The sequence below is a fragment of the Neofelis nebulosa genome, chromosome 2 (genome assembly GCF_028018385.1).
Source record: "Neofelis nebulosa isolate mNeoNeb1 chromosome 2, mNeoNeb1.pri, whole genome shotgun sequence".
NCBI lineage: Eukaryota > Metazoa > Chordata > Mammalia > Carnivora > Felidae > Neofelis > Neofelis nebulosa.
The window spans coordinates 96,248,395-96,266,837 of NC_080783.1; the positions used below are offsets into that span (position 1 = coordinate 96,248,395).

Genomic DNA, 18,443 nt, shown 5'->3' on the forward strand with positions numbered 1-18,443 from the left:
CTTTTAAAACCATTTGCTGAAACCATTTTGATCATTATAATGATGACCATTATTTTCCGAGCACTGTGTGCCAGCCCTTCTTCATATGCACTTTTTCATGTGGCCTCCCAATGTCCTGGGAGCTAGCTTCTACAGTAGAGATGAGGGGATAGAGATGTTACTTCCCTCCACATGCTGGCCCAAGTCACACCACTGTTGGAACTCAGATTCAAACCCCAGCAGCCTGAGCATGGAGCCTGTACTCCTGTCGCTGCAAACACCTGGGTCTCATCATGTTCCCTCTACATGGAACAAACTCCCTCAGAGATCCTCATGGCTCCCTCCCTCACTCATTTCAGTGTCTGTTCAGTGTCATTTCAGAGGTTTGCCCTGACAACCTACCCAATGTGAAACAGTACCCCCTTCCCCACTCTCTCCTCACCTGATTTACTGCTTGATTTGCAAATTTTTAGCAGAACTTTATCCTTTTTTATAATATAAAAGTGCATAAAGTCTTTCCTTTTGAAAACACCACCCTATTATTACATAAAGTCAAAGACAGAGATTGTGGCTACTTTTCGTCACTGGTAGCCTAGAAGCATGAAAACCACAGCTAAGGGAACCCCTCGGCACACTTAGAAGACAGGTCAGCATGTCCAACCACAAGCAAGCACTCATCATGGGCTTTCTTGGCCAACTCAGCTGCTACTAACAGCCCTCTACTTTAAGGGAATAACAGTCCTCCCTACATGGCATAGCCATGGGCCAAAACCCACCTTGTTAATCCTCACAACATTGCTGGAAGTAGAGGGAAGGCAGTTTCTCACCATGTTACTCTGTTTGATAGAGGCCAAAATGTAAGGAGAGAACATAGCTCAAACCATCACCTATAAGACACCCGGTTGGGCTCAAGAGAGCCACTGAGGAGAAACCACTGGAACTTCAGTCAAGTGGTCTATTATGTTTCGATGGCAGACACCATTAGATTAAGCTTTTACTAATCTTCTCTTTGCCCCAACCCCAATGAACCCTGAAATAAAGTCCTAAATATTTACTTTGTTCTCCTGCTAATCTTGCCATAACTTGTACTGCTCATATTAACCATACTTAATGAAAGCAATTATTGAGAAAGTTCTATTAGCATAAAGTTTAGACAGGTTAATGACTGTCTTCCCTTGAGAGCTGAGCTCTACAGTACAGGAATTATCCTCCCTACTATGGAGTGAGAAGACAGGGAGGGGTCAGGCACAGTTTCCAGACTTCTGCAGTTTGCTGTCACCAGAACTGCATGACTTCTACCATAGGATTACGAAAACTCCTCTGTGCCAATTCCTGTCAGTCACTCCTATCCCTATCCTTGTCCTTAGGATGGCTACAGAGTTTAAAGGTCATTCCCAAGGCCAAAAGGTCAGGAAAAGCCAACAGGTCCTCTTGAACTAGGGTGAAAGAAGCTCTAGGCTGAGGGTCAAGAAAGGTATTGTGAGCACTGCCAAATACTCACTCCTTCCTCCTCCAGTACACGGTGTGGTCCTCCATTCACAACAGAAGCCCTAGTTTCTCACCTGGCTGCATTTCCGCTGTCTGACTCAAGGCTTGGTACCATCCAGGCAGTGTTGGTTGTATAAAACATACGACAGTGTTTGCCAGATTATGTTTGTGCCCTCTCCCTCTTAATGAGGTTATTAACCCCAAAGGGCAGTGTCTGTGAGTAAGTGGGGTTAAGACACCATGCCAGACTCTCAGATACATGATCTCACTGCATCCTCACGGGCATGTGAGGATAAGCATTGGCATCACTATCTCCATTGCACAGAGAGTGAGGCTGAGGCTCAGTGGAAACTAGATGCCAACAAGGAGTTAAAAAAGGGGGCCAGGAGTTCTGTTCAAGAGTGTCTAACGCCAAAGACTAGGTCTAGCCTGTGACTGCCAAGCAGCTTCCAAAAATCCCTTTCCCCATGTTGTCTATACTATTTTCCCTACAAAATACAGCATTAGCACTGGGTAGTTTACACACTCAATAAGCAATGACCATGTACACTCTGGCTCACAGGTCAAATTCTCAGTCTGGTTAAGAAGTGCATGTCCCAATGGCCAAAAGTTACCAAGCTCTTAATTTGTGCCTGGCCTTGAGTGGTTCCCATGTATGAATTCATAATCCTCAAAACAATCCCCTGGTGCAGGTACGTTATCACTATTTTACTGATGAGGAAACTGACTGGGTCTACAAAGACACACAGATAGGTAGCACAGCTAGAACTGGATCCAGGCTGTCAGCGTCCAGTCTGTGTCTAAACCACAATCCTATAGCTGCCATTCAATCTTGTCACCAACAAAGGGGTGTAGGGAGAGCATCAGCACAAATCCTTCATTTGACGCTCATTGTAGCCCTTCTGTAATGACTGTTTTAAGAGCCCATCTCTAGCTGCATGGAGGTAGAAAGTTCCCACTGTGAATGTTGACTTAAAAAGCTCACCAACATGAAAGGTCAAGACAGTTTGAAACCAGCTAACAGTGTCATCGGCCAGCTCTCACAAGGCCAATCAAAATGCAGTTTCAACTTTCTGTCGACCCCAGACACATAGTCCCCCTGCTGGCTCTGTCAATGCTACAGGTCCTCAGCTTGACATAAATGGACTTGGGTGCTGTGATCCTGAGCATGAGGTCTGCTGAATGTGCAAAGGTAAAGTAGACACAGAAAAAGGAGACCATTGTGGCCAGTAATGAAGATGACATCCGCTGCCCAGAACTGTGGGGCAGCTGTGTCCTTCTGAGTGACACATCTAACTATATACCTCTTTGCTTCCTTTTTAAACTCAGCAAAAAATTTCAGGCCACCTTCACCACATCGGCCTTCTCTCTTCCTTTTCTGAGATACGCTGAGAAGGAAAAAACATCAACAAAAACTAGTAACTGATTTTCATTTAGATCGTCTAATTTTAGAAGCTATGGGTATGCAAAGCCAAAAAGCACAGCTTAGAAGAAAATCCATCAAAACCCCACAAGCTTCTGTACCTAAGAAACTGTTTTAACTACCCAGAAACAGATACAGTCCCCCACCCTCACTGAAACAACTTTAATTCTACAATTTTTCCCAATTTTTAAATCTCAGGCTTTGGAATGCCTCTACTAAAATATGTGTCAATAAAAACAGGTAAAGGATGGGGGTGCCTGTTTAGCTCAGTCATTTAAGCTTCCAACTTTGGCTCAGGCCATGATCTCATGGTTCAGGAGTTTGAGCCCCAGGTCAGGTTCTGTGCCAACAGCTCAGAGCCTGGAGCCTGCCTTGGATTCTGTCTCTCTCTCTCTCTGTCCCTCCCCTGCTCATGCTCTGTCTCTCTCTCTCTCTCTCTCTCTCTCTCTGTCAAAAATAAACAAACATTAAAAAACAAACAAACAAACAAACAAACAAACAAACAAACAGGTAAAGGATGGAGTGCCCAAGACAAGGGAGTATCTGTGAGAAACCACATGCTATGCTGTGGCTGCAGAATGTCTACTAAATCAATACCATATGTAGACTGATAGCACAACTGTATATACATACCTCATTTAGCCAAATTAGACTAACTGGGATCAGTTGCCTTCTGATTAAAACAAACAGATCTATTTCAGTATGTCCCATCTCTGATCCACTCAACAGCTCTGTGTGGGGACATTTTTATAAACAAAAGTAAAGCCTACACAAGTGTCAAGGTCAGTCCCACAGTGCACGTTCCTAAGGGCTCCTGTTCTTCACCCTCAAGTGGCTGGGAAGAACGGGATTCTCCACAGGAATACATACTCTGATGTTTTGAAATGAAGAAAAGCCACGTACTCTTTGAAAGGTCAGTAAGAAGTCCAAAGGCATTAAGATTGGTAGGTTCCTGCATTTCTGCAAGGAATATTCATTCGGGGCAATCTCTTGTAGTATAGCTAGTTTGAACTGTTGAAATCCTACTTAATAACTAGCCACCAAAAGTTACAAAACAGATTATCTTATTACAACACCTTAGTTTTCAGAAAGTGTAGTAGAGCAAAAGCATTTTCCCCTTTGAACAAGTTAGCAGTCAGCTTTCCAGGTGCTTCTGGGACTTACTAAACTATTCAGGAAACTGTCAAAGCAGGCTGTGGCAGACACAGTGATCTAGAACTGACCACGTGGCCATCGCCATCCTGATAAAAGTTCTAAGACAGTGGTTGACCTGGCGCATGTCCCAGAGAGGGAGAAGGGCATTCAGCCGGACACTTATTCAGAACCTGCTATCTTGCCAGACTCCCAGCTAGGTACTGGGTCCAAAAGAAAAATGTAGGGTATTTTGCCCATGCCTTTAAGGAGCTTAGAGCCTGGCTGTGGAGACAGGCAAAGCATGGGAAAGTCCAAGGATGTACACAGCACTCATGCGAATACAAAGCAAGGGCACCAGAAGGCTTGGAAGGATCTCAGGAAGACTTTTTATGGGAAACAGTGTTTCAGATGAGTCTTGGAAAAGATGGTAAATTAGAGCCAGGAAAACGGAAGGTCATTCCAGGCTGAGGACAAAAACATGTAAATGTATAAGAGCATAAACAAACAGCATGGCATGGGTGTGGCTGGCTCTAGCACAGCTGGTGCACTCAGCCACAGCAGCCTTTAACACAGGAGAGGACGTCTGGCTGGCTCAGTTGGTTAAGCGTCCGACTTCGGCTCAGGTCATGTTCTCACAGTTCATGAGTTTCAGCACCACATCAGGCTCTGTGCTGACAGTTCGGAGCCTGGAGCCTGCTTCGGATTCTTTCTTTCTCTCTTTGTGTCTCTCTCTCTGTCTGCCCCTCCCCTGCTCATTCTCTCTCTCTCTCTCTCTCTCTCTCTCTCAAAAATAAACATTTTTTTTAATGTATGAAATTTATTGTCAAATTGGTTTCCATACAACACCCAGTGCTCATCCCAAAAGATGCCCTCTTCAATGCCCATCACCTACCCTACCCTCCCTCCCACCCCCCATCAACCCTCAGTTTGTTCTCAGTTTCAAAAATAAACATTTAAAAAAATAAAATAAAATGGGAGACGAAAGGTCAGCATTCTAGAAGCTTTGTCCTCTGAACCCTCAAGAAAAGTTGGAGTCAGCCTTAGGACAACTGTGGGAATCCAAACCACAGTGTGGTAAGGGTCTCTGGTAGTCATTCCTATTTTATCTGCTTGCTGCCTGCAATCTGTTTAGGGACCCTGTCCCCAGTTTGAAACCCCAGGGTGACCTGCATGATCCAGTCACATCCAATCAAGATGTCACTGAGCACTGTGACTAGGTCATGGATAGGCAAGATGATCAGAATCTTCCCCAAGAATGTTGCCAGAAACCTAGAGGCTTCTGTGACCCTTTCTGCTACCACCCTGGGAAGATGGACTTAGAATGAAGCCAACTCAGAAGGCGGTACAGCTGAGTTTCTTAAAGATGGTCCCCACGTCTGTAGCCAGCAGTGCTGAGCTCAGCACCATCTCTGGAACTAGCTAACTGCATGGGCCCTAAACTCCCTTTCTGTTTACGGTTTTTTGTTTCTTGCAAAGAAATTATTGATAAACAGGTGGGTTTCCTACTAAGCCTTTCATAAAGGTCAGGAAGGATTGACAAAAAAAGGTCTATTTGGAAACTGAAAGTTTAAAGCACTCAAATGAAGAAACATGTATGAAAGTATTTTCTAATCTATACAGCACTACACAAATATTAGTCATTTTATTCACTATCAGTGGTGATATTCTAATAAACAACAAACACTCATTTAGTGCTGACTTTGTATGAGGCATGATCTAAGTAGTTTATTTATCTCACTTAATCCTCACAAATAATCCCCATGAAATGGGTAACTACTATTTTTTCCCCAATTGTACAGCCATAGAAAGGTTAAGAAAGATGCCTAAAGTCACAAAGGAATGAACTGACGGAGCCGAGAGCTGAACCAGGGCAGCCTGGCTGCAAAACACCGCCCTCCGCGAAGTCTTTCATGTCCTGAGCACTGAAACCAATGTCCCAACTTCCTTTACGCTGATATTCCTAAACAAGTGGCTCGCAACAAAGCAATCCACATTGACATATGGGTACTGTCTTCACAAGATCCCGCCTTTGCTGGCTTGTTTCATCAATAAAGGCATCACCCAGTCATGACACCAGCTCCTCCCTCATCCTCGTTCATGGTCCACCAGGTCCTACTCACATCAGCTCCACCAGACATGGGTTTCCAACCCCCCCTTCCCCTGGGCATCACGCACATGCCTCATTTTAGGCCTTCCCCTGTCCAGTGCACTAAACTCTCTCACTTGGCTTCCCAGAGGACCCCCTTTAAAGCACCCCACTTCCACATGGCCACCAATTCTTCTCTGAAAATACAGGTCTCATCTTATTATCCTCCTGCTTTATTTAAACCCTCCTCAGCTGTCACTGCCTACAGAACAAATACAAACTCCTGAGTTTTATAAGGAAAACTCTTCATATATTCCCTCAACCTACCTTTTCAGGATGGTCTCCTTTTCTACTGCTCTAAACACAGTGTAGGGTGTTCCGTGCTGTAAAGTAGATTTTGGGGGACCTGTCTTATTTTCCTTAACTAATTTAATTTACTCTCTCATGTCTTGATAATTACATACTCTGCTTAAAATTAATAAAATAGAATTTCCTCTAAAACATTTTTGTAATTTAAATCCACTCTCTCAGACTACTTTGCCATCATTATTCTGAATTAGCAGCTCTTTCATGAAAAGAAATAATTACCTTCTATATAAGCAGGAGTAAAATGTGTGTTGCCAAAAATTTACTGGTTTGGGTCCAGGAATGGAGTTTCTTAAGGTCAGGAGCCCAAAAGTGCCTTCTGGGAATTTATGAAAATCTGTTTCTTGGATGTCTCAAAGATCGGTTGCAAAGCTAACAGTTGCTGGGGCTGAGGACTTGCAACAGCAACAACAACAACAACAACAACAACAACAACTAAAAACCTTGCTAGGAAGAGAGGAGGAGACTTTAGGTCTCAGCTGGCTCATCAGGAAAGTGCAACATCTCCAGCATGTTTCTGCAATGGTAATAAGTGGAACACCTCCAACAATATCCTGTAGATATGAGTTTCTCAACCACAGTACAAGTGATATTTTGGGCTAGATAGTTCTCTGTAGTGGCGGCTAGCCTGTGCACTGTAGAATGTTCAGCAGCATCCCTGGCCTCTATCTACTGGACGTCAATAACACTTCCTCAGTTTGACAACTGAAATGTCTGCAGACACTGCCAAGTATGGCCAGGGGGGCAAAATCGCCTGCAGCTGAGAATGAGAGCTATAAATACCATGCTCAAAGGTCAGCATCACTTCTTCTCAACTATAGTTTTCTTTGTCTTCCTCTTCCTGCCCTCCTTCTCCTTCTTCATGATAAAAACCAAAACACCATGACCACACACAATGTGAAAACCACACCAACAATGACAGATTTTTCTAGGAAGATACCATAAGAATTGTTCCTGACAGGTAGCCACATATTTATTCCTGCCCCTACAAAGAAGGAAACAGAAAGAGACATGCAGGAGAAAGACACAGTTGTCTCTTGCTCTCTGCCCCGTTTCTTGGCAGCATTTGGGGGGGTGCCACTGCCTGGCTGTTACCTGATCCTGAGAAAGCCACCTGTTAAGCTGAGCACAGGGTTGGGGCATTTCAGGTGCTACCCAACCCACAAATGACAGTGTGGGTAACCCAAACAAGGAAACAACACAGGTGCAACTTAATTTCAAGGTCCATTAGCAGCACGAAAGGGGGAAAATTGCACTTCGAAATGCAAGTCCTGAAACTCAGCAGGGACATTTTTCATTTTCAACTTTTAAGTGGTAGAATAATAATTATGGTTCTTCTTTTATTATTATTATTGAGAACAGCATCCAGGCTCAAATATGTTGCACTTCACCTGCAATACATTGCATGCGGCTACTGATGTTTGGAAAATGCTGGGCTAGCTAACATTCAGTTTAGACTAAATATTAGAAAACAGCCACTGGAGTTGTGCCTGCATCTTCAATTTTGTGGCTGTGTTTCCCAAATGACCTTGTAATTGTAAGTGATCGTAACAGGAAAGAAATGTTATCATTAAGTTGTGCCTTCTAGCTAACCCTGAATGCTGGCCAGTTATTCAGCTTATGTTGAATGACAACAACTAGCTCTTTAAAGTATAAATAAATAAATAAATGCAGAGGGACACATGCATTTACTGCCTCAACTGATGGAGAGAGAGGCACAATGCACCCATTACCCAAAATATTATAATCTAGAGTTGTACCCATCACATTCTATAAAAGCTCCACAGCACAGAAGTATCTCTACAAAGCTCAGCCATGACAGACCCCCCCCACCCAAAAAAAAAAAAAAAAATTCGACTTCATTGATGATGTCTTCTAAGGTCTGAGAAAGGGAAATAAGATACCAAGCACCACTTCCAAGCAATTCCCCACGAGCAGAAATGGAAAAGAGAAACCAGAAGGAGAAACTTCTTTTAGCAGTGAAACCAAATGCCGTCCCCTCCAGCATAATCCAATCAATGTGGGCATTTACTGAGCACTCCCAACAGGGAGGCTTTGAATAAGACGTTAGGGACAAAACAGATTAAGTGGACACTGTCAGTCCCCAGAAGGCCAGCATTGTCATTGTCACATATTTTTTTACCTTCTCCCTATGTTAGCACGTGGCAAAGATGCTATTCTAGTTCCAATGCCATTCCCTCCACTTCATCATTTAAGATAATAAAAGTAGAGAAAAGAGGAATTGGTCTTTCCAAAAACAAAAATGTCATTCTGAAAGTGGATAATTTTGGCAAAGAAACATTTAAGTTCTTTCAGGGAATATATCTAGAGAAACTGATTTACTATGCAATTGGTTGAAGGGTGTGAATTTTTCTTAAATCTGGGTTTTCATTTCTTCGATTCACCTTCATCTTCAACAAGATAAACCAAGCTCGAAAATGCAGTTCAATCTAATTCTTGATTTCAATCAAGTTCATTTCCAGCTAAACTTCTCTAGGGGAACATCACTTGCACATAATAAAAAAGCCCAGGAGTGATAAATTTGGAAAGAAAAGCCATTTTGGATAAAAGGTACAGAGAACACAGCTAAACAGAGAAAGGGAGCACTCACGCATGCGTGCACACACGCACGTGCACACATGCATACGTGTACTCGCACACACACACAGAGCTATCCCTAAAAAGAAAATAAATTTAAGGAACTCTTCTTCAACTGCTATGGTACCCAATTTAGAAGCAGTTTATAGCCAACCAGAAGATATATCAGCAAGCAATAAGACACAACAGTAAGCAATCAGAAACATCAGCAAGCAATAAGACACCAGAGTAAGCAGTAAAGACACACCAGGGAGAACATTTCTGAGCAATTACCACATGTCTTAATGCAAAAAGAGAAAAAGAAAAACTTCACTCAGTCAGCATTGGAACCCTATAAAAATGAACCCTCTCACAGCTCAAGTGCCATTTCTGCTACGACAAGAGAGGTAATGAGGACCGTATGGCCACAGATCAGAGAGGGCAAAAGCAGCAATAAATGGTTTTTTTTATCCTGAACAAGGGTTATAAAGTTAAGTTTTTGTCCTTCTTTTTGGCACCACAATCTACAGATATGGCAAATAGTTTAGAAATATGTTGTTTGACTGACAAAATATAAAGGCCCCACCACCCTCTGGGAGAAATAAAGTGCGATGCCTCCATTCTTTCTTTCACTTCTATATCCATTGCGGCCATCACAGTGGCTAAGGGAGGAATGCACATGCACACATAGGGACAAGCTTGCTTTCGCAAAGGTTGGTCAAAGAAACAGACAATTAGACACAGAGAACTTTTTTTTTTTTTTATCAGACAGGTTGTTAAATATCCCAGAAAACTGTCAGCTCTCCAGGAACCTCTAAGAAAATAGTGACCTATTTTTCTAAACTCACCCATTTGTGATGATTTACAAGATGATTTATAAGAAAGATGGAGCACACACTCTATATGGTGCTAGGTCTTAAGCTGAGCTCAGGGAGCTCCAGGTCCCTATCAAAGGTCCCCCCTTGCCCAAACACTTAAACTCCATGAAACCAGTGAAACCACTAGCTTCTTGTAGATGTTGAGAAGACAGAGTACAATCATGTGCCTCCAAGAGTTCCAAACAGTAACTGGTTATTTACTGGGAGGTTGCTAGATGTTAGTTTCCTCCCCTTCCATCCAATTATTTTCTGGGTCATGATGCATTTCTAGTCTGTAACTCTTCCATGAGGCCCCTATGCCTCAATCCTACCCACCTTCAAAATTTACCTTCCTGTGTGAGAAGCCTTCACAGCTACCTCCACTTACAGGATCACCATTTGTGTGATTTTATGCATATATATTATTTTCCTAAATGTCCATTAAAAATCTCAAAAGTGTATCACACACAAAATATACTAAGGAGTGACAATGAGGTTAATTATTAGACACAACTCTAAATTTTCTCCCTCCTCCCCCCTAAAAGAACACATGAAATACTTTGGTTCTGTAATTATTCGTAAACACAGAACCAGTGGCACATCAAAAGGAGACCCACTCAGAGCCAACGACTTAGAGAATGTGTTCAAGAGGTTTGTGTTACTTGAGTAAGCTAGCTCCATACGTGGGGCTGGAACCCCATGTGAAAGAAGGAGCCACCAACTCCCTCCCTCCACTATTTCATTCCTGGACGTCTACCCACAATTCTGTACCCTGGGGCTTGGAGCCCAGGCAGCGAAGTCTCCCTGTAAGCCTGGCACACAAACAGGACAGTCAGCGGCAGCAAGATCCCTTACCAGGGCCGAGAATGACAACAGGTATGTTTACGTGGGCCTCATAGAACAGAGGCAGTGGGAGGCAGCAAAGCTAAAGGCAGAACACCCCACTCCACGTCTGGAAACAGGATAATGCAGAATGCCATGAACCCAGAAAGGACCTCTTCAATAGCATTTCCTACTGGGGACAGGAATGGGGGAGTAGAGACCGGAGAGGCATGGCTTCCATTTATTAATAAGCAGCTCAACACAGTGGGAGGTTTTCTTGTCTAATTACAGAAACTGTTGGAAACTGCAGGGAAGATAGGATTTATGGCCCAGATGACACTGTCTCTGTGTTGTAATTAAAAGTTATTTTTAATACCTTTGTTTGGTTGGATACTTTGGATTATTAGAAATATATTTTGTAATTTAACACTTGCTAAAGGGCAGAACAGAACAGAAAGGTAATACAACAAGCTTGCATAATGTGAAACAATTAAATGTTTTGACACTGGGAGGTAGGAAAGGAAAAGAATTGCTCCCACTTAAGTCCATGCACTTCTACAAGTCAGGGGTAGAGGTAAACCAGAAAGTACTAAGTTAGATTTTCAAAGTACCAAAAAATAACCCAGCTACTTATTTTATCCACTAACTAGAATTTGGATACCACCACCACGAGTGTAGACAACTCACAACTGTTCACCCAAAGCACCTCATCCTAACCTTGAGCTCTTCGCTCTGTCCTGGGTTTCTAAGAAATGACAGTGGTCACCCTAAGAAGACCAAGTCCTGGCTCAACCACAAAGACCCAGAGGCCAACCCCAGGCAGTGCAATGGGGAATCTGATGTAAGCGATGGACAGTACGTGCTGTGTGTGACTTGGGCATTGTTTTTAATCCATTTTTCTTCTCTCATCCAATTTTAAGAAGGGACTAGACAAAATGCATCCCAGTGAAAACTGCAGGGTTTTGTCCATGAGTGGCTACAGAATCAGGCCAAGATCAGGCAGGGGCCATTTATTTCCTAAGTGCCATTTCTAGAATTTACATTTCCCCATATACACATAGGAGGCATTTTCTACAACGGTGGCTCTTCTTTAACAACAGGAAGGAGACAGTCTATTATATGGAACAGACTTTTGAAACTGATAAAAATGGGAAGGAGAAAGAACCTCTAACCGGCATGAGCTTCCCAGATAACCTGTTTCATTTCATCTTTATCCATGCTACAAATCTCCTCATTAAATGTGAATTCCAGGAGCTCATTTCATGAAATGTGTCACAGAAACCACCAGATATTACACATCATGATGAGACTTAAAACGTGTTTTAACATGTTCATCAAAAATAAATTTAAAATGAGCTTTTCCAGGGCCATACCACGTTTATGGGATTTATACCAGTAAGAACCACTGTACTGCTTTAGTCTTTTCCCAGTTGTAAGCAGGGTCTGACTCCATGTCAGGGACAATTGCTCTTACCTGCCACATTAATTTTCTCAAGTGCTACCAAGCTGGGAACAGCCGTGGTGGAGTTGGTTGAGTTTGTTCCCGTGCCATTGATTACAAGATTGTCCACCTTTGACTCTAACTTGCCAATGCGCTGCAAGATATTATCCAAAAGCACAGCAAGTGTTTTCTTCAGATCTGTGAAAGAAAATGCAAAGAGTTGAAAAATTCCTTGGCCCTTGTATGTTTGTCTGGCTCATGCGCTCGCTCACTCTTTCTCTTCTCCCCCCCACCACCTCTCTGTCTCTGACATTAAGAACAAAGGGTGGCACAATCAAAAAGTACTGCTTAAACATCTGCCCTAACAAACCATATCTTTTTTTTTTTTTTAATTTTTTTAATGTTTATTTTACTTTTGAGAGAGTCACAGCACAAGCAGGGGAGAGGGGCAGAGAGAGAGGGAGACACAGAATCCAAAGCAGGCTCCAGGCTCCGAGCTGTCAGCACAGAGCCCAACACAGAGCTGGAACTCACGAACAGTGAGACCATGACTTGAGCTGAAGTCAAATGCTTAAGTCAAATGCCTATCTGACTGAGCCACCCAGATGCCCCCTTAACAAACCATACCTTAAAGATGACAGTGGCCCAGAGAGCACAAATCAGTCTGTTCTGCAGTCCATGTAAGGCAGTAAGTGACATAAAATTAATTCCAGCTACTAAGTTGATAGAGAAAACTCTGGGTTACTTAGCATCCTATCAATTTCATTGTTATTTTTAGTGCTATATACTCTAGTATGTCCTAATTTTTTTTTTTTTTTATGCAAAGTCTTTATTTCGGTTGGTTACTTACAGAAATAATAGAAACTACAGTTCTAGATTCTAGGCATGCTGGGTAACTCAAAGGTATCTGTAGTGAAGTTTAGAAAGATACTTAAATTAAGACAAGATTCATTCATGCAAGAAATTTTTATGAAACAAGTGCTACGTGCCAGGCACTGTTCCAGATGCTGGGGCTATTTTCTCACGATGCTTACATTTAAGAGCTGATTCCCTTTTGGGGAGTCTGGATGGCTTTGTTGGTTAAGTGTCCAATTCTGGATTTCAACTCAGGTCATTCATTCACTACCTCATGGTTCATGAGTTCGAGACCCACATCAGGCTCTGTGCTGACAGCACGGAGACTGATTGGGATTCTCTCTTTCCCTCTCTCTGCGCCTCCCCTGCTCATGCTCTCACTCTCTCAAAATACACATAAGTAAAAAATAGAGTTGGATTCCTTTCCTACACATCTGACTGGGTTAAATGCTGCACTTCTCTCTGGACAAACTACAGACACTTTATCCTCATGTATACGTAAATGTTTACTAAGTTTGTACACAAGGTATTCCACATGTACAAGATTAATTTAGCTTCTCTTCTCTGGAAACTCATAATTAAAGAAAGATATTGACTTGTACATGTGAGGAAGTCAGAAGGACAACAGACCAGCCACCCATGTGAATAGAATCGGGCCTCATTAATGAACTGGGAGCCGTCCAGGGGAGAAGTGCATGATGTGGGTAGTAGGATGTGCAAAGTCCTAAACAGGGACAAACGCAAGGTTGCCACTTCCCCTCCTACTAGGAACAGGGTGAACTTGAGCCGAGCAGGTAATCTCACCTGGCCAGGAAAGAAGTATACACCAGATCAATTCACCAACCCCAGAACACAGCCAAATGACGTTGAACCCCGGCCGCGAGGCACTCGGGCAGTCCCATTTTGCCAAGGGGACAGGAAAGTCATCAGAATGGAAGCAAAGGTATATCATTAGCATGGAAGTTTGTGTTTCTTAGTGGTTTACAGATGGGAGGCATGGCTGGAGCGGATTAAAAATTACCAGCAGAAACCAAGCCTACACCTTCATCCTGGAAGCTAGGTGTTCTGTGCTGGGCAGAAGCATGGTCTCCCCACCACCCTCCCCAAACTGAACATTAGACTTGTTCACCCTGTTAACTTCTGGAGTGATTCGTCGGTTCATTCTAACAAACACCAGAGCGGGCCTATTTTTTTGCTCTTCAGCATGTATACTTCCTACAGGTAAGAAGAAGCTGGCCACAACATTAGAGCAACAGAGCTAAAAATATCATTATAATCGAGAAGGGCAGAAGGGAACTAATGTTTCCCAAATGCCCATTGCAAGCCACACGCAAATCTAAGAAACCCCCTTCTCCGTGAGGTAGGTGAGGTAAAATGACTTCATTTTACAGATAAGAACATGAAATAACATGCTCACAGCTATAGAAATAATAAACCAGAATGGGGACTTGAGTCAGGCTGGCCTAATTCCCGGCTGCCTCACTGGCCCAGCCAAAAGTCAAGCGCGAGGGCAGAAGAAGAAACCAAGTGTGAAATTCAGTGTCTTTCACCCGTACCATTGTGATTAAGGGCCCAGACTCTGGAGCCAAGGTTTCTGAGTTTATGTCCTCATTCTCCACTCCTATTTCCTTACCTGTAAAAGAGTGGTAAGAACCCTTGCCTCTTTGGGGTTGTTACATGGGCATAATGAGTTAATATGTATAAAATGTCCTTAATAATCACTACGTAACAGCCTGCGATACACATAGACAAAAAAATGAAACCTTCCTCTGGGAAATGCTCTCATCTTTCCTCAAGAAATCTCTTCCTGAGTGATGCAGAGAGCTTTGCCACTTTATCCAAAGGGTCATGAGCTCGCTCTCCAAGAGCTGCAGTCCCACGGTCTGCATGACTCACAGTCTGCCCCTGGCACACCCTTAGCTGGCAGAAACAGCAGGGGTCAGCCACCAGCTCTGTTCTTACAGTGAACCTAAAGCATCAACTGCTTTTCCAGAATTCTGAAGATTGCCAGGGGCCAGCAAGGCAGATGGGGGCAATGGTACCACGAGGAAGCAGCCACAGTGTTAAGAAACCACCCCTCAGATAAAGGACAGCAATGGCCTCCACTTCCAGCCTCTTTGCCTGCAGGCTCTCGCACCAGCCAGAGTCCACACAGGTAAAAATGGTATTTAACTACTACCAGCAATTGAGATTAGCTAGACACAGAAGCCCTGAACCTCTAGAACAGGTTAAATCAGGGTTTCTCAGCTTTGACACTATTGACACTTTGGGCTGGGTAATTAGTTGTTGTGGAGGGCTGGCCAGTGCACCGAAGGGTGTCTGGCTTCTAGCCAGTGAATGACAGTAGCAATCCTTTCATGTTACAACAGAAAATGTCTCTGGACATTGCCAATGTCCCAGGGGGAGGGGGGTAAACAACTGCTCCCATTTGAGAACCACAGAATTAAGCATATTCTCCCAACCCTCATCTTCCTCACTGCCCCTTTGTAGAGAGGAAATGGAAGTATGAGAACAGTCACTGAACTTGCATTATGTGTGACCTCAATTCACTGATGCCCCTGAGGCATTGCAGGCATTGCTACAAATACAATGGGAAAAACAATGAAAGAATCGGCCCTCCTCCCTACAGGGGCTTCCCAAAGCCTAGCCCATGGTGATGGTCTCTCAAGGGCTGGTAACCTTTTGCAACTTTTTGCCTTTTGTTAAAAGGCAACAAGGACTACTGGACAGAGCCCCCTAACCCAAAGTTACTGGTGACAGTCACTGGTGGAGCACCCTCTTAGGTAGATTACACAACTGTCACATCAACATTAAGATTATACAAACAAATGGAAAGACATATTCCATGCTCATGGATTGGAAGAATATTGTTAAAAGGTCTACACTACCCAAAGAAATGTACAGATTTAATGCAATCACTATCAAAACACTGACAATATTTTTCACAGAACTAGAACAAATAATCCTAATATTTGTACAGAACTGCAGAAGACCCTGAATAGCCAAAGCAATCTTGAAAAAGGAGAGAAAAACTGGAGGTATCACAATTTCAGATTTCAGGATATACTACAAAGCTGTAGTACTAAAAACAGTATGGTACTGGCACAGAAACAGGCACACGTATTGATGGAACAGAATGCAGAGCCCAGAAATCAACCCATGACCGTATGGTCAATTAATCTATGACAAAGGAGGCAAGAATACTCAATGGGAAAAAGACAGGCTCTTCAACAAATTGTGTTGGGAAAACTGGACAGATACACATAAAAGGATGAAAGTGGATCCCCTTCTAACACCGTACACAAAAATAAACTCAAAACGGATTAAAGACCTAAATGTGAGACCTGAAATCATAAAAATCCTGGAAGAGAAAGAGAGCACAGATATTAATTTCTCTGACATTGGCCATAGTATTATTTTTCTAGATATGTCTCCTGAGGCAAGGCAAAGAAAAGCAAAAATGAATTACTGGAACTACATCAAAATAAAATGCTTTCACACAGCAAAGGAAACAAACCATCCACAAAACAAAAAGACAACCTACTGAATGGGAGAAGATATTTGCAAATGATATATCCAATAAGAGGTTAATCTCCAAAACATATAAAGAACTTACACAACTCAACACAAAAAAGCAAATAAGCCAAATAAAAAATGGGCAGAAGACATGAATGGACATTTCTCTGAAGAAGACATGCATATGGCCAACAAACACATGAGAAGATGCTCAACATAGCTCATCATCAGGGAAATGTACATCAAAACCACAATGAGGTATCATCACCTCACACCTGTCAAAATGGCTAAAATGAAAAACACAACAAACAGTAAGTGTTGGCAAGGATGTGGAGAAAAAGTAATATTTGTGCACTACTGCTAAGAATGCAAACTGCTTCACCCCTCTAGAAAACAGTATGGAGGTTCCTCAAAAACTTAAAAATAGAACTACCCTATGATCCAGTAATCACACTACTAGTTTTTACCCAAAGAATACGAAAACACTAATTCAAAAAATATACGCACCCCTATGTTTATTGCAGCATTATTTACAGTAACCAAATTATGAAGCAATCTAAGTGCCCATCAATAGACAAATGGGTAAGGATGTGGTACACACATACACACAAACACACACATACAGGAATATTACACAGCCATAACAAAGGATGAGATCATGCCATCTGAGACAGCATGGATGGACCTAGAGGGTATTATGCTAAATGAAATAAGTTAGACTAAGAAAGACAAATACCATATAGTTCCACTCATAAGTGGAATCTGAAAAAAGAAAAACAAAATTGCAGAATCAGACCTATAAACACAAAGAACAGATACCTGCCACAGAGGAGAGGGTGAGGTATGGGCAAAATGGGTGAAGGGAAGTGGGAGGCACAGGCTTCCACATATGGAACGTGTAAGTCACAGGAATAAGAGGCACAGCATAAGGAATAGAGTCAATGATATTGTAACAGCAACGTGATGGGACAGATGGTAGCTACACTAGCGGTGCACATAGCATAACGAATAAGCTCATTAAACCACTAAGTCATAGACCTGAAACTAACGTAACATCATGCATCAACTATACTTAAAAAAAAAAAAAAAAAAGTCAAAATAAAAAGAAGATAGTCTTTCTTGATTCCTAAAATACAGTCCCCAATAAGGGTGACCTACTATCTCTTGTTGACGCCACCTACCAGAGAGTGACCATTTTGACTGTGTGACATGGTACAACTAAAGGAAGTCACAATGATGAGAAGGATGCCGACGGTCACTATCACAACTTCGACCCTGTACCACCACCACCACCACTGCCACTGCCCTGCCATCGATTGAGCTCTTTCTGTGTGTCAGCTACTGTCCTCAGCACTTCTCCCGGATTAACACATGCAGTCCTGCCATGAGAGTATGAGGAATGTATCACTGTTACCATTTCCACTTCATAGATGATAAAACAGAGCAGAGAAGTTAAGTAATTTGTTCCAGGTGACTGCAGCTTGCGGGTTCAGTCTCAAACAGTCTGGTTCCAGACCCAACAGCTCTTCCCTACCATGCCACACTGCCTCTTAAGAACCACTATGGACCTGCCAGCAAGCAAGCATCTCTGACCTGCTGCTTCTGAACACACTTCTTGGGACTAACCTCTGGGCTTCTGCCATGTGTTTTTGTTAAATCATATGCCAACCATCCTCAAGATTCACTGATGCCACTCTTCCGTGAGCAACTCCCCAACACCAAAAATAATCAAGAGTCTCCATTTCCAAACCTGCAGCCTTGAAATGAAAATGGAATATAAAGCAATCAGAAAAGTTGGACTCTCTAGGCACTTTACCTGGACAGAGATGTTTTCTTTCTCAATATGAAAGAAGGTCATTTTCAACAAGCAGCTATTTGAGTCACTATTTTAAGATAGCT

The 18,443-nt window shown here is 42.7% G+C and overlaps 1 protein-coding gene across 6 annotated transcripts in view; it reads right to left on the reverse strand.

Moving 5' to 3' along the window:
* The window catches only part of MGAT5 (alpha-1,6-mannosylglycoprotein 6-beta-N-acetylglucosaminyltransferase), a 337,157-nt gene that overhangs the window by 181,893 nt on the left and 136,821 nt on the right, over window positions 1-18,443 (reverse strand). For all 6 annotated transcript variants that reach the window (XM_058694949.1, XM_058694940.1, XM_058694923.1 and 3 more), the window contains one exon: window positions 12,207-12,371. In XM_058694949.1, coding sequence (XP_058550932.1) covers window positions 12,207-12,371 — 165 coding nt within the window. The remainder of the gene's footprint in view (window positions 1-12,206; window positions 12,372-18,443) is intronic.